General features: G+C 34.3%; 2 protein-coding genes across 2 annotated transcripts; both read right to left on the reverse strand.

Annotated features, from left to right (window-relative positions):
* Nucleotides 1–7,631: 7,631 nt before the first annotated feature.
* Nucleotides 7,632–11,013, reverse strand: LOC105178876 (probable prefoldin subunit 3). Its single transcript, XM_011102444.2, has 6 exons — nucleotides 10,769–11,013; nucleotides 9,928–9,985; nucleotides 9,414–9,485; nucleotides 8,589–8,708; nucleotides 8,398–8,499; nucleotides 7,632–7,984 (listed from the first exon to the last, which is right to left on the reverse strand). The coding sequence occupies exons 1-6, from the start codon at nucleotides 10,894–10,896 to the stop codon at nucleotides 7,904–7,906; spliced, it is 561 nt and encodes a 186-aa protein (XP_011100746.1). The 5' UTR covers nucleotides 10,897–11,013; the 3' UTR covers nucleotides 7,632–7,903.
* Nucleotides 11,014–14,267: 3,254 nt separating this feature from the next.
* On the reverse strand, nucleotides 14,268–16,172 carry LOC105178877 (transcription factor bHLH148). Its single transcript, XM_011102445.2, has 3 exons — nucleotides 15,905–16,172; nucleotides 14,925–15,547; nucleotides 14,268–14,642 (listed from the first exon to the last, which is right to left on the reverse strand). The coding sequence occupies exons 2-3, from the start codon at nucleotides 15,489–15,491 to the stop codon at nucleotides 14,544–14,546; spliced, it is 666 nt and encodes a 221-aa protein (XP_011100747.1). The 5' UTR covers nucleotides 15,492–15,547; nucleotides 15,905–16,172; the 3' UTR covers nucleotides 14,268–14,543.
* Between the last annotated feature and the right edge of the window lie 338 nt (nucleotides 16,173–16,510).

Raw genomic sequence — 16,510 nt, forward strand, 5'->3', positions numbered from 1 at the left:
ATCTGATTCGAGAATGCTGTGTTTTCGAGTGAATTCTGTGTTTTTGTGGACTCTTTTCTCTTGTGCTCCATGGGTTTTGATTAAAAGCATAGATTCTTCATTCGATGGTGTAGAGAGAGAGAGAGAGAGAGAGAAGAGATTTGGTGTTTGGGGTTTTGAAGTGTGAATGAAATGAAGAGAGACTTACATAAGGAAGGTGCTTTTTCTTGGGTGGTTTTTGGACAACAGCCTGGCCCCGCCTACTGTTTTTTGTTTTCTTCTATATATTTCCCTTTTCTTCATCTTATCCCATTTTTTATGAATAGAGGTAGAGGCTTTTTGTGATGAGTTGACCGGGAAATGCCGGTGGGCAGTTGGTAAGAAAACATAAACGGGGAGGCAATATATAGATGGGGGACTGACTGTTGCCTGTTGGCATTAAATGGCTATAGGACCGGCGACATTTTCATAGGACCGGCAACCCTCTCGGGTGTGAATGGCTGCTCCATCGTAAGTGCATGGGAATTTGTTTCTCCCTTTTTACCTTTTTCCCAACCACTGTTTTGTTTTTTCCTATTCTTTTCCATTTTTCAAACTTAAACTTTGTAATTTCCACTCACACACATCTCTCTACCTTTCTTAATAATTATTACTATAATTATTTTTTTTTACTCTCATTTGAATACATTAGTTGTCTTGAATTATGGATTTATTGAAATAATCGTTTGAACATATTAAATAGTATAATAAATCATATATGTTGGGTGAAAATCCTCAAATGATAAACCCAGAAGTTAAACTCTAACTCATTATTACAGACAATAGTGGGTTGCAAAAAACCCTTCATATTATAGGCCAAAAAATTAAAAGAATATTAACAGGAACTATATTACAGAAAACTTAAAAGAATATACAGATCTAAGTAATAAAATATAATTATAGAAGTAGATAATAATATCAAACAGTAAATGAAGAACAAGAATAACAAAAAAAAAAAAAAGCCACCAAGACCGACAACCACTACACCGGTTGCTTGAACCCAAAACTCACCACCCAGATCCAGTCACTCAAAATAGCCACAAGGCTCAATCACAACAACCGCTCAGGTTTTTCCACTAAAAAACTAAGTTCACAAAGAACTTTTGAGCAAGTGAAGAAGAATTTTTTTTTATTTTCTGCGGATGTAACCCTAATATAACCCTCCCTCACTCTCTCGCCTCGTCGTCTCCATCTCCCTCTCCTCTCTTAAATCTTCGCCGCCGACTTGTCTTTTCTAGTTTTTCCCCTTCGCCGTTTCTTTCTCTTACTGTAATTATCAATGGCCTCCCCCTATAAATCTCCCATGGGATTTTCTGGTGAAATCCATCAGAATAGAAATTATCCTCTCCTTCTTCTCTGATTTAAAGGTTCTTTGTTATTTGGGCTCATCACTAATAGTTTCCACCAAACAATATATATATATATAAAAAAAAAAAAGAAATGAAAAAGAAAGTTAGTTTCCTTGATAATTAATGTGCGTGGATTTGATTTGAGACTAATCATATTAATAATTAGGTTGTAATTAGTAATTAAAATTGTGTGCATGATTTATTAGTTGGTAAAGTTAGGGGCATGCAATGCATGGTGTATAGATGGGGAAAGGGCCCTCACCTTTATAAGCGATAATTAATGGTTGGATGATATATATAGAGGTAGGAAGCATGATTAATTAGACAAGTTATAATAATAATTGTGATAGATATATTAATCACTGGAAAGAGAAAGGGTCCCAAATTTGGTAGTTGCACCCATCAAATCATATATTAATCTCATCAAAACATATACATGTAAAAATGGGAAGAGGAATATGTACGTATTTATGGTCCAGACACGGACTACCTACATAATACATATATATATTGCTCGTCCTTACAGCAGCAGCAGCAGGATGCAATGATGAAAAGAGTAGTAGTAGTAGTAGTAGTAGTAGTAGTGTCAAGTGTGATCCAAATGTTATAATTGCAGCACAGACAAGGCAATGCATCCAACAAATTATGATTTAACATTTGGACATTTTCTGAGCAGCATCTGTTTCAAATCATTCTCACCTAAATAATTCATCTCCTACATATATATTTCTCCATTATGCACACACCATTCACCCCACTAAATTCTACATCTCCATCTCCTTCTCCTCCCTTTCAAATTTATATTTTCACACGTTAATATACGTAAAGAGAGAGGTACATCTTCACTCTTTTAAGGGCACACAGTTTGATTTGATAAGATTTATTTGACCTATAATAAGTCTAAGTACATCAATTGGGTACAAATATATATTTTTATTTCACTTTTTCTTGTGATATCAATAAATTTTATGAATTTTGCAAATAAATGAATGTATTTGTTGGAAACTAAATGTAATTTTTTAAATCAAATAATATATATATGTACAATTATATTAAATTTGAGAAGATGAGATTATAAGTACAATTATCCCTATAATTAATTTAATTACAAATACTTATGTATTTATATTTAATTTAGTTGAAACATAGGAAATTTTAAACAAAGAAGCGCGATACACGGCCCAGGTCTCCGTAGCCATCACCAGCAATTTATGTCGGATGAAGGTACCACCGCCGCAAGCGTCAGAGTACAACCAATAAAGCCTGTTGCATGTGATGTTAGATCACAGCAATTTATAGATAAAAGACTAGTTTTTGATTAGCATAATCTGGGCGACATGGTCACATGCAATTTAACGCGCTTTCCCTCTCTAAATTATTAATTATGTTTTCTTACATTACACGTTAATATTTCTTTCTTTTTTTTAGCGTTTCACACTTTTCGAGCTCCTATTTCTCTAATTATTTAATTCCACTCCCAATACTTTCAATTAATTATGTATTAATTACATTTATAAATCTCATGTTGTAAATTAAAACAATAAAGTTAGAGCGAGATTCGTCGAAATTTGTGGTGGATATATAATAATGTCGAGAAGGGGTATACTCATTGTATTTGTAAAATATTTCAAAATTATAAATAATATTCGTTTTTATTTATGAATTGGTTATCGATCATGAGATCGTGCCTTCAAAATATAAAATGTGACAAAAGTTGAAGTGCGCTCAAGTTTGAAGAGTACTCCAGTAAATTTATTAAGTATATTAAAATTACTATTTTAACCATATTTTGTTATAGGATTGAATGACATAAGTTTGGATGTTCAAAAAATATTAGGACAATAGAATTCTCTTTTATATAGTATACGTGTTGAAGCTTAAGAGTTTTGTGAAGTGTCTAATTTTGAAAAATTTTCAAGTCTAATTTTGTTTCAAATATGCTAGTTTCTTTTAAATACTACTAGAAGGGGCAAAATACTTTTTTCATCCCATAAAATAAGGATAGAATTTTTTTTGATACCACAACTATGGCAGGTGACACTTTTAGTCCCATAAAATTCAAAAATCACGTCTTTTTAGTTCCCAAAAAATATGATTTGGGACTTTTTAGTCTCAAAACCACAATACACGCTGCTTTTTGGGACTAAAAATGCATAATTATAAGTTTTATGGGACTAAAAACAACAGCTACAGTAGTGTGGTACCAACACAAATTCTACCCTTGTGTTATGGGACTAAAAAAAAGTATTTCACCCTACTAGGAGTGATTGTCATATAATTAATAAATGATTTATTGTATATATATATATATATGAAAAATTCTAACACGGACCTAGTTTGGCAAATTTGAACCACCATATGATAAGTGCAATATATTTGTCGTGTGATTGGTGTACAATTTAAAGGAAGTAACCAATTACATGGCATGTGCGGTACATTTGCTCTGTGATTTATTTGATTCGTCCAAACCTGATTCCACATTAATTACAGACAAAGAGCTAATAACCTTAAGATCTTATTTCCATAGCAATGCAAAATTATGAGTCTTATGCAAAATCAATATAGACGCTACTTTACTTAAGAAACACCAATCAGATCACAAACATATCATATAACAAAACTATAGGTTTGGAAAAGGTTAGCGCAGGCATATAAATGCATGGTGGAGGTCTTGAATTAATGAGAGAAAAAGTCTAAGGTAGATATATTGTCACCATTTTTGTATCTATTTGGGGGGTTGACATACTCTCTACATCAATCTCAACACTTGCTTCTTGTCATAATTAATAATTCTTCTTTCTTCCTTTTCACTAATTTTGACCAACCAAAAACAATATATATATATATATATGTGTGTATGCGTCTACCTTTTTTTTTTTTTATATATATATACTTTATTTTCTTATAGATTAATCTTTTAACAGAAGTCTTTGTTGCAATTACTGTACACTAACACCAGAAATTTCATGGTAATATTCATAAACAAAATACTAATATTTAAATAGGATAAAATTCTAACGAATTCTCTAAATTTTTGACATTATTATAGATACCCTCTTTTTTAAGATTTATCAATATAAATACTCCTTGATTTTAACGCTCGTCCGATAAGTAATTCAATATGTTAGTCTTGTTTAATTTTTTGTGCATGGTGCACTGACCAAAAAATTCATGCAGACTATAAATTATAATTTTAATTATTTTTAAAAATATTTTATTTTTTTGGTGGTATAAGAAGGATTTATTTGTATATATATGTTGCATGTATTTGTAGGTGGGTTTGGATTCATTATAAGAATTAGTAGATCCACATGGATCTCAATATTTGCAAGATAAAAATGAATGTGTTAACATCAAACTGATGCTCTTTTACCTAATCAAAACTAGAATTACGATAATCTTACCTTAATCAATGTCTTATTCTCTATACGTGTTGAAATTATATAAGTAGTGCATGTACACACTAATAATAATATTGTTTAAGAAAATAATTAATAAACACGAGTAGGGAATTGATGATCGATAATCAATATTAATTAATGACTAAAACTAATTAAATATTTAGTTTTTTACTTTTCACCGAATTAACCAAGTTGACTATTATTTATTTCTATGCTCAAATTTAGGTTAATATATATTTGATAGAAGAAGAAAAATCAAGCATACCGATTTAATTATAACCATTGCCTATATATGTTTTACGCTAATTATCCATATATATATATATATATATGCTCACTAACATATTTAACTATTAATAATATTATCAACTTTTAAAACATTAACTATCCCTTTTTGGTACGTAATAACTACATATATTTGACTATTCATTAATATATATATTAATTGTTATATATATATATTAATATAGGGAGTATATATTTATAGGGTTAGGGTTATTAGGATTAAAGAGTAGTAGGTAGTAGCTAGGATGATCCAATATCATCTTCCTAACTTTCACATGGACCAATCCATCTCCATCTCAATTCTTTTATTTCCATTTCATCACAATTAATTAATTTGTTGTATATATAACTTAATTCCATATATATGATGGATTTAATTGTTGCTACAATAAATATTAATCAAGAATAAGTCTCTCTAATTCATTTAGATGCAAAACAAATAACAATCCCAAATGTTGCTTTCCATAGGATACTAAAAAATGTGTTAGTGTATCACTCGCTTCATCGTATTCCTTTTTCGATTTTAATTTAATATACATGTAAAAATATAAATTATTCTTCTCATGATGTCTAGATATGGTTTCTCATAGTGATGGTTGCTAAAATAATAATGTGTAGGTTAGGGCATGCAGATGCAGTTATAAAGAAATATAAGTGGACACATTCCTGCACAACTACTATTTATTCCACCCCCATACCAAATATTATTTAGAGGTGTTAAAGAATAATGGAGGGATAGGGAACAAATATTTTCCTCCATCACCAAAAACTAATTGTTTGACTTTTGACACTTGAAAACCCTCAATTTTAGTAAACAACAATTTCTATGACACAATTTTAATTGATTTTTACTCTACATCAATCTCTCTCTCTCTGTAAAATAATATTTTTATATATGTAATATTAACGCTCTCTATGTAGGTAGGTTTAAAGATTATTATTATAAATGTTTTTTGTTCTAGCTAGTAGACAGTATCAAATTCAAGGAAGAAGAAGGACTTCAATTCGTGGTATTCTTCATACCACATATATGTACATGTATATTATCAAGCAAGCAAGCAAGAAAGGGTATGATTTGAAGGAGAAAGGTTGACCTGAAATCCCTCTACAAGTTTGAACACTCACCCGATGATTGCGCCCATTATCCCTCAAAAACATTCATCTCTCTCTTTCTTCTTTTTTTAATAATAAATAAATATGGTCTAAACTGTGTCAGCACATGATCAAATGTCAAAGTCAACAGCTTTTTGTTTCATTTTATTAATATAAAAAGAGAAAAAAAAATATTTGATTTTGAAGGGGTTAACGCGTCAGACAAAAGAAGACAAAATCAGCCTCGTTTTGCGTGTACGCCTCTCTATAATATATTTATTCTTTTTTTGGTGCATCTCTTTTTACCTTTTTTTTTTTTTTTTAACTTGGTCCCAAAAACATTTCGAGTACGCTGTACAGTGTACAGTGTAGAGGCCTTCCTTCCCCTCTTCTTTTTATACATTATTTCATATATATATATATATAGTAGACGAGTTTTCAAGAATGATGTGAACAAGTCCAGTTCCATTCAACTGTCAACACGCTTTTAGAAACCCAAGTAGAACGCATTTCTATGTCAACACGGCCCCATTCCCTTCCCTGCCCTATCCATCTAAAATTATGCCCTTCTTCTGCCTTGTTTACAATTTTAATATTAAACGCCTTCCTTTTATTGTATTTTGCTTGTGCATTTGGAATTTACTGTGCAAGTATCAAATCCAAATCTCTATAGCGAAAATTAAGGAAACCCACCATGCAAGTGTCCAAAGATTCAGTGGTCAGTTTTAGGGGGGTGGGGATTTACCAGCCACGACATTGTAGGGATGGTGGTGTTCAGTGTTCAGTTTTCACCACATAAACCCCTGAATGCCATAATGACGTCAGATCGACCCGTGTCCATTGCACCTTTATCCATCTCAAGATTTCACACTTCCATCAGGGTTTAATTTGAACTCGGTTCCAATCTTTCATAATGCCTCAAGATTCAACACACACTGGCAAAGTTACCAAATATCGAGGCACCGCGTTATACAACACAGTTGGGTGTCCTCTGGGTATGACCGACACACACTTAGTCAAGAAACTCTGAGATAGATGTGTAATCTTATGCCAACATGCACAACCAACATGTTCAAACTTGGGTTCATCTTTCAATAGTGTAATCGTTCCTGTAGTCAAGAATCAAGCTTTGAAGAGTTTCAACGTCAAAAAGTGAAGACGGTTTTACCCGGCTGTTGAAGACTATGTCAAGGTTCATCCCACTGAGAACCTAAGTCTTGTATCATGCCTATAACGTAAGCTCCTATCCCTATGAAGAGCCAGCCTCAAGATAATACTTGAAAGATCCAAGTGCCTACTTTTGTTGAAAGATACAACTATCGATATGAATCACAAGTGACCACGAATTAATAGACATTGTGACAAGTCTGCTCATTCTAATGTTTAGTTAGATACATTCAACATTCAGCAAAAAGTCTCAACTTCAGTGGTCTATGGTACAGCTATTAAAACTGGAATGTTAGTGTGAAAGAACCAGACAGCAATGAGAGGACGAAAAATCATTCATACAGATCAAGATGCTAAGATTCCATCATGTTACTTACAACAGAGAATGGTAACTATTGTTGAGAATCAAACAGGACTAAGTATATATTCTTTTTCTTAGTTGGACAGAGATATTCTGAAATTAACAAAATTTGGCATAGAAGCTCAAATGACTTTTCCAGAGTTATGTTGATAAAGATAATTGGGAAAAAGAGATCAGAAGGAAGACCTCAGGCATAGTCTAGACCAGGAACCTCAGCCCCATCAAGAATCTCACGACTCAGAAGCAGCAGGAGAACCTTGCCGAAGTCTACGTTGATGTACATCCCAATTATATACTCGAGCAATAGTAACCTGGCAAAATGACCAGCAACGACAAATATAAAGGCTAAATAAATATCATCTAAACTCCAAGCAAAGTGGCCTGCAATGATCTATTATACACAGGCATGTTGTATACCATCATTTCTCTAACACTGAATTAAAACTTTGGTTAAGACTCATTTCATGTTGATTGTGTGGACCAATACCACAGAATTGAACTGCAAAGAAATAATAACAAAACAGAAACAGACAAAAGAACAACGAATGTGAATTTTAACAAGTGAAGTGCAATATTAATATTTATGGTGAGAAAAATGCATCCGTTGGAATTGCTCAGGATGTGTCGAAAAGAATATGCTACCAGTTACTGAGTAACCAACCTAAGTTCCTGATTTCCCTCTACATGTTCCCAGAAATACTAAAAGATATTATAAACAAATTACCTGTGTAATCGTCACCTGATCCCTCAGAAATTGTAGATCAGCAACAAGAACTTCTAAACTTGCTTTTGCATTCTCCAAATTCTTTTGAAGAAGGGTAGTTGCCTGTACTATTTCAAAATATATATCTCAAAGGCATGTGCTGAAGCGAATTCCAAGTTCAAGGCCTCTGCTGACAATGGGTGATTAATTACCTCTTCACATGAATATTCTAGCATGACATTTGCTCCAAGCCATAGACACACTGAACCCATGTCTTCAACACGAGCCCGTGAATAAATGCCCTCAGACACTTCAAAATCAGCGATTATTGGCTGCAACCAATATCAAGGTAAAGAACACAAACATCTGAAAATATCAAGAGCAGACAGCTATGATCATAATCACAAAATGGTCGTGAAGCACAAACAGCACAGTCTACCCCTAGTACACCAATTACTACGGGGAAGAGAACCACGCTATCTAAGGGGATTCAGAAACCTTTCCCCAACCAAAGTGGGAGGGGAGTGATACAACGAGCTACGAATACTAACAGGCACTAGTGGACATAGAACACAACATCATATATTAAAATAAGAACATGGTAAACGAAACTCAAGAATAGTGGTTAGGAGGATTCAAACTCAACTGGTAAACCAGAAAAAAAATTGAAACAAAAGATAGTCTTATCATAATGCTCATTTATCAGTTGAATCCCGATCCATTTGAAGGTCACTGTTTCCCAAGACATACTTATTCAAGCATCAGTATCTGAGAAAAGCTTCAAAATGATAGAACATAAGCCAGCCCAAGGTCAACTATTTGCAGTATAGCAACTTATGTGAGACATCAAGGAGAAAGTCATATTTACTTGGAAAAAAGTGTAAGTATATTTCCATGACGAGGATGCAGGTTACCTAACATTTATTGATGCACCTTGTTTGTATTGTTATTCATAATATATTTTCGTCTACACCAAAATTTCAAAACCAGAAAAATACAAAATCCTCCAAGGAGCAGTTAAAAGATGAAAAACGAACCTCACCAGTACCCTTCTTAGCGTGCAAAGTTGCAACAACGTCTAAGCACTTCTCAATGTCGGGAATTTTTGCCTGTTGTGTAACAACACATAAATGCACCATCAAATTTATATGAAAAGTAGATGTTAGTGACGGCAAAGTAGCACCACAAGAATGATCAGGCAGCATCCAGCTACAGCTTCATAGTTTCAAATAATGGGAAATTAATTGCATATTCACAACTTCGAGACTTGGCAGAAAGTAAGATTCCTATATATGCATGAGCTTTGGCTACTAGGCAACTTCTTACTTTTAGTAGTAACAAATACCAGCTACTCTACTACTAGACGACAGCAAAAGCTCAAGCCAGAAGTTAAATTGCAATAGATCTGTTAGAAAAGGAAATGCAATAACCAGTTCATTTTGCCAATCAGATTTATTTGCGAATGGATATTACAACAACTCAGAATTCAGTTACTTGCTTCAAGGAAATATACAAACTTGACGCACACAAGTCAACAAAAAGTTGGCACACCTGAAGATCTCTCTGCTGCGCAAGAAGTTTCATCTCCACAACCCTGTACTGCTGAAGTCTGTCAAAGTTTTTGTGCCCCAAACAGAATTGGTAAAAGGCGAATGCAATGAAGTTAACAACGCAAACAATAATAAGACTTCTTGCAGAGGATTTTGGCAACCAAATACACCACAAGTTTTTTGTTAAGTTGCTGAAGAGCTCGAGAAACTTTCAGTTTATATGGCATGGCTCAGAAGACCTTACTTATTGACCTTATTGCATTTCCTTAAAAGAGCTTTCTTCTGTATTTTAAAAAGACAAGGATGGATAAACCCATTTCTCTAACTCTCTATTCCATTCAATTGGATCTCTTCCACTTCATCGGTTTAGTTAGGATGATCCTTTCCAATGAAAATAATAGTGGTCACAGTGCTAGAGTTCAAGTCAGTGCCAGCATTACAATTACTAGAACAAGAAGTTCCACCAAAACCAAATCATTGGACTCCAATTTGTACAAAATTACAACATTGATTTAAAACAGTAAAGCATTACTAGTATTTCTCTATAATTATTCGTGTAGTTGTTATGTATAAGCTAAACTACTCAACATTGCATTCGAATAGTGAACTAATTGACAGTCAACAGCAATACGGCTGCATTTATACATGCAAACAGAAAACAAAAATCAACTTCCTGGTGTAAACATCAATCCGAAAAACCAAGCTTGCCCAATGATAACAAAAGCACAACACACACACTGCATAATATACGCCAACAAAAAAGGTGATCTAAATAGCGGAACATATTATACACACCGCAAAACTAGAGATACGTATCAATAGAAGGATAAAATCGTAAATACCTCTCCTGTAGAAAAGCGAGACCGGAGTTTACGTCGAGATTCAACTGAGAGAGGTAAGTCTGCACATCTTCGACAAACGCCGCCGCAGGAATTCCCCTTCTCCCCGTCACTGTAGCCGACGTAGACATTTCTGCCTGAGTTCTTCCACTGTGGGTCTGTGTGTGTCGGGGTTCTTGTCTTCTTTTCGCATGTCACGGTGGTGTTGAAGACAAGGACGAAGCACGGTCAACGTGCAGCCTCCATTTTCCTTGTTCGTTCTTTATGGGCTCCGGTTTCTGTTATGGTCTGATTATTGTAATGGGCTCATCTTTATGGGCCTCAATTTTACCATTGGCTGGTTTTTTAATGGGCTTGAAAGACTAATGGCCCATTACAATTACAGCGGGCTGATTTTTATTGATGCTTAAGTATAAAGATTATAATCTTCTATAGTTTCTTCAGAAAAGAAATATGTATTATATATTATATTTTAGAATTAAAAAATAAAGAATGGAGTACAGTATAGTTGTTACTTAGTGGTGTGAATCTTAAAATATATTAAGTTATAGAAAGTATGGAATAAATCATTATATATATTACAAGTTCATTTCTTGATATTGTAATTGTAATTAGAAGTACACTCCTATTCAGTTAGAAATTTTTTTACACAAATACTTGTTAAAGTATATTAAATTAATATCCCTCAAAGTGTGTATCTATAACTTTACAAAAAAATAATTTTTTTTTGTAATGTACCCATAATCATTTAGTGTAGGATGAACTGATGTGTTTTTAGTAGATTTTGAGGGATGGGAATTGAAGAAGAAGAAGAATGAATAGTTCCAAAATGTAAAATCAAAGTGATTGATATGAGTTATTGTTCATTGATATGTTGCAGGGTGCAGGTATTTGAGAGAAGATGATAACAGGATCCCTTTTGCTAACAATACAAGTCATCTCATGCCCATCTCCATGCTGCTCTATCATAATCCCACATACTTAATTAAGAAACCCAATCAAATCATCATGCTAAGTGCACGCCACTCTCATCATCTGCTATTAATTATGAAATAACCAACCTTATCAATTAACTCACAAATCCATTTTTATATATATACTAATGTATGTCTAATTTAATATATATTTATATTTCTGTCATCCCTTCTACCTTATAATCCACTTACTATTTTAATTTAATGAAGGATCTGAGTTTCACAACATGAATTTGAAGCAGTGGTGTGTTAGTGTAGGTGCATTTAGCACATGGCAGCCACCATAGAATTGATGGTGGGTGGAGCCCATATTCCTCTTTTGCGACACATTTCTTATAGTTTCTGCTAACTGGAATTTAATTCGCACTTGTTTGAAACTGTCAAAACTTTAATTTTATGAAATGGGATTTTATGAGATGGGATTGGGACCCAATTTGGTGGAGTGCCCATGTGCCTTGCCACTTTTTGATTGGACCAAACCACTTATATTTATATTTATAGTTCCCACTTAGGTATAATTAATATTGTAATGTATATATGTTGAATTAGATGTGATGATTAAGCTAATAAGATAAGATGATGCATGTCAAGTGGGGGATATTAAGATTTAAAGGACAGGTTTAGTGATGCTGTCTTATCTTAAGCTTTTGTGATCAAGAAGCTATTATGGCTGGCTTCTAGGTTTTTAAATTAAGGACAGGATTGTTAATTATATATAATCTAATATTTGAGAAACAACCCCCTAAAAGAACCAATATTGTGTGTTCAATACTGGATATAAAATTACACTTTTAAAATTGTTAGTATGTTTATTCAATCAAGTTCCATAAATTATTATTTAATATATAATCATCGCAATACAATTGTATATTTGAGTTCGATTCTTCTTATTAAAATAGAGACTATTCAAAATCGAGTCTCAACAACAAAGATAATGGAATTCATTCTCTCTTTCTTCATTAGTAGATGTAAGTTGGGTATATATTAGGGAAGAGTGTAGTGCACAATATCTTAAACAAACATCTAATAATAGTTTTGAATAATTTGTTTGTGCAGCCTAAAGAGGAAGAGGAGGAGAGACACAATTTGGTTGGTACTTGGTAGGATAGTATGGTATGCCCTCTTTCTTTTTTTGACCACCAATTACGTACTACCAACATGTGCCAGCCAGCAACTAAATTAAAGGTTGCGACATAATTAAGTGTCCTTACAGCAAACGCTTAGCTTTTTCTGCACAATAAATTCATGAATGTCAAAACCAGAAAATGAAAATGATGAGTTGTTACTAGAATTAGTGAGGGGAGGGGGATGGCATGGGTACTGGTGAACGTACATGTTTTCTGGTATTTAATTTGGTGCATTGAGAGGTCTAATTGAATTAATGGACTGTGGTGTGTGCAAGTGCAAGTGCAAGTGTTGTGTGTCATGATTTGTCTGACTTCAGAGCCCTCCCTATTACGTGCTCCCATTTTCATGTAGGTGGTCCTTTACTCAATCATCACTGTTGCTACTCAAAATTATGTACCCGACCCATAAATCCAATCGAGTATAGTGATGAAATCAACATCACTCCACATCGAATGAATCTGGCACAGATGATGGGGGACAATTTGTCCTTCTCCCTCCTCTCCTACCACTACTACATATATATAAAATTGTGATAAAACTTGAAGCTTGTTAGAATTTTGGACATTCAAAATAAAAAATAAATATATAAATGAAATGACGGACAGTTGATGATACATCTCAAAAAATGACGTGAACAAATCAGTAATGAGTGATCCGACGGTTATAGAAGCCCATAAAGTCTCCTCTCTTCTCTTGTGTTAACAGTAGTAGTACTCCCCAAAATAGGGTAATGAAGGAAAGGAGCTGTTACCACTCTTGGTACTGCCATATAGCAATTTTAAGGCCACAAATTTAACTATCCTATTCCTGCCATGCCATCTCTAAGAATTATGCTCTTTCAGTAACTCAGACAAAAACCCAAGCATTCATGTATCTAGAGGTCAATAATGTCCGGAGACATATGTGTCATTTTCATTACTCTTCTCTAACTTTTTCTGGCTTATGATAAGGTGGAGTGGCATAAAAAGCTGGTTTCTTAATTGATGCTAGAATTTTCACAAGCCCCCTATCACTGTTATCACATATTATTTGCAACCCCAGAACGCAAAGAGAGATCCTCCAAATTCTTGAATAGGAACTACATGCAAGATTATAATGGGAATATAAACTTCTCCAAATGGATATTATACTACAGTCAATTTCGTTTTTGGTCATATAACTTGGCATCAACATACCACATGTTACGCAGCATCGATCAACACACCATGTGCGAACGCTTGAATCAAAAGAGTGGATGCAGTGGACTGGGACAATAATTCCTAAAGTAACAAACCACATGCCAGCCTTTCACTTCCTTTTATCACAATATGAAATCAACAGCAGCTACTCTCCTCCTATTAGCTTATTGGGGTTAAGTTAAAGCGTTGTATACAATAAAAGGGCAAAGATTCGAAACTCAATTATTCTAAAGGACCCCATTGCAAAATTTTAAAGTTGCAACCACGTGAATAAAGAAGATTGTGACCTCGATTCCTTGCACCTAACCCACATTATTTCCTCCTAATCATCTCCCATTCATAATTATTCTTAAGATACAAAACCCACCACAAACTTTCATTTTCTAAAGAAAAAGGAAATTAGAAAATATAATTCACATTAGGATATTCATAAGGTGGGAGAATATCTGAATCATTAAAAGGAGAAAAGAAAAAAAAAAAAAAAAAGAATAACCCATATTAGCTAGGGGGCATTCTACTTGAGCTGAGTTGACCAGCTCCACTAGAAGAAGAGCCAGAAGCAGAAAGCAGCTCGGCCAAGGCACTCATGGCTCTCACCTGCAATAGCGAAACCAGGATTATTATCAGCAGTTTTCATATTAATTATACAAATAGAAAAATCATAAAAAAAGTTTCATAACATCATATGAAAAATAAGAACAAAGGCATAAATGTGAGGTTTTAATTACTTAACTAATCAGACAAATAGCAATCGCCTCAAATTTATTCAAGTTGTTAATAAGTTAAATTATGCAAAATAGTGCCCACAATTATTATCACATTAACAGAACTAACTAACTCATGGAATTTTTCGTATGTGTCTGTGCATATGTATGTTACCTGCATTTCGAGTGCGGCTATATAATCAGTCGCCTCCTCCAAAACCACTGGCAATGGATGTTTCCGGCAACCGGGAATCAACCTACTCAGGACGCGCGCTTTGCGCTGAACTGCCGGTAAACCCTTGGATTTCAATCGCAAAACACTCACCTTCGATTTCTTCTGCATCCGGCTGTTTCCCGTGGTTATTACTGTCATAAGCTTCCGTTCTCGTTTCACGATGTTATTTTTCTTCATAAACTTAAGCTTGAGCCGGTTCGTGAGTATGGCTCTGCTCCATCTCGACCGGCCTTTCGCCGTGGCGGCTAAAATTCTATACGCGGCATCTCGCACTCGCTTTGGAGCCGATGTCTGAGCTCCGGATGAGGCACTGCTGGCCCGGACTTGCCGCAGCGCTTGAAGCAGTTTCGATGAGTAAATTTGCTCCTGAGCCTCAGATTTCCATTGAAGTGGAGAATTGTGTTGGAGATTTTCTGCTTGGTTTTGGATTTTCCTCTTCTTCTTCCTCCTGGTGGATGATCTGTCGGAATTCACTGCTGGATTTGATGATAACAGGGATGACGTCATCTTTCTCTTATTTTTACCTAGATTTATAAACGAATAATCGGTTCGCAAATTTGGAGCTGCAGATTCAATGAAATATATAAATTTATGAGTTAGAATCAGAAGAAGTACCGAGTAGATTCAAAGCTAGTACCAAAAGGCGATACAAAATTAATGACTGACAACTATCAACTATCAACTATCAATAAATGATGATTAAGCCTGAGATAAACATGAGATTCCAGGTAACAGTCGAATACCAATAAATAGATTTAACCAAACAAGATAAATTTCATAAGGACAAATAAGAAGCGGATGGTGAATGCGAAGACAAGAGAGAAACAAATCAAATGAATTGCGGAAAAAGAAAATCAATTGGCAAATAAAACTTGTGAAGTAGCTTTAAAATAATCGAAAATGATGAAATGGATGATCACCTGAAGAAGCTTGATAAGCGATTGCTGGGCCTTACGTTGGGATGGATTCAGCAGCGATATTCAGAGGCATGCGTATCTATCTATATATCAACATAAAGAAATGGAAACGAAGTTGTGAGGTGGGAGGGGGGTTATTATAAGGTAGGGGTGGAGGAGAAATGGTGGGACTGGAAGAGGAGGAAGCTTTATAGGAATCACGGGGAAAACTCAACCCAACCCCAGCCCTGACCCTGTCGTTTCAAAATTGAATGAATCTTTATCTGCCTGCGGGTGAGTCGTGTACAATAAATAAATCAGCTTATTTATTTATTCATATCATACTGCTTATTATTTCTTAAAATATTATAAAATGGTAATGAACCTCCTAACTTAGTGGTGAAGTAATTATTTCCTTATTAATGATTTATGTAAGTAATTCTTAAATTGAAGAAAGAGACGATAGGCTTAGGCTGAATCCAACACAGTTATAATATAGTTTTTATTTTTCTTGTATGCGACAATATGAAATTTGGGTTTCGGCCCATGTGGTTAGCATGGCCCGCGCACTTGTCCAGGCCCCCTTCTCATGTGCGCTTTCTGTCCCCGTTACTGTCCTTTTTTACAACT

Source organism: Sesamum indicum, unplaced genomic scaffold, assembly GCF_000512975.1.
Source record: "Sesamum indicum cultivar Zhongzhi No. 13 unplaced genomic scaffold, S_indicum_v1.0 scaffold00109, whole genome shotgun sequence".
Taxonomy (NCBI): Eukaryota; Viridiplantae; Streptophyta; class Magnoliopsida; order Lamiales; family Pedaliaceae; genus Sesamum; species Sesamum indicum.

Coding starts and splice junctions, on each gene's coding strand:
- LOC105178876 (XM_011102444.2), bottom strand. CDS start 10,896: ATGTCTACGTCGGCTACAGTGACGGGGAGAAGGGGAATTCCTGCGGCG. Junction 9,486..9,927: donor CGCAGCAGAGAGATCTTCAG/GTGTGCCAACTT, acceptor GTTACACAACAG/GCAAAAATTCCCGACATTGA. Junction 7,985..8,397: donor ATCAGGTGACGATTACACAG/GTAATTTGTTTA, acceptor TCATTTTGCCAG/GTTACTATTGCTCGAGTATA.
- LOC105178877 (XM_011102445.2), bottom strand. CDS start 15,491: ATGACGTCATCCCTGTTATCATCAAATCCAGCAGTGAATTCCGACAGA. Junction 14,643..14,924: donor TAGCCGCACTCGAAATGCAG/GTAACATACATA, acceptor TCGCTATTGCAG/GTGAGAGCCATGAGTGCCTT.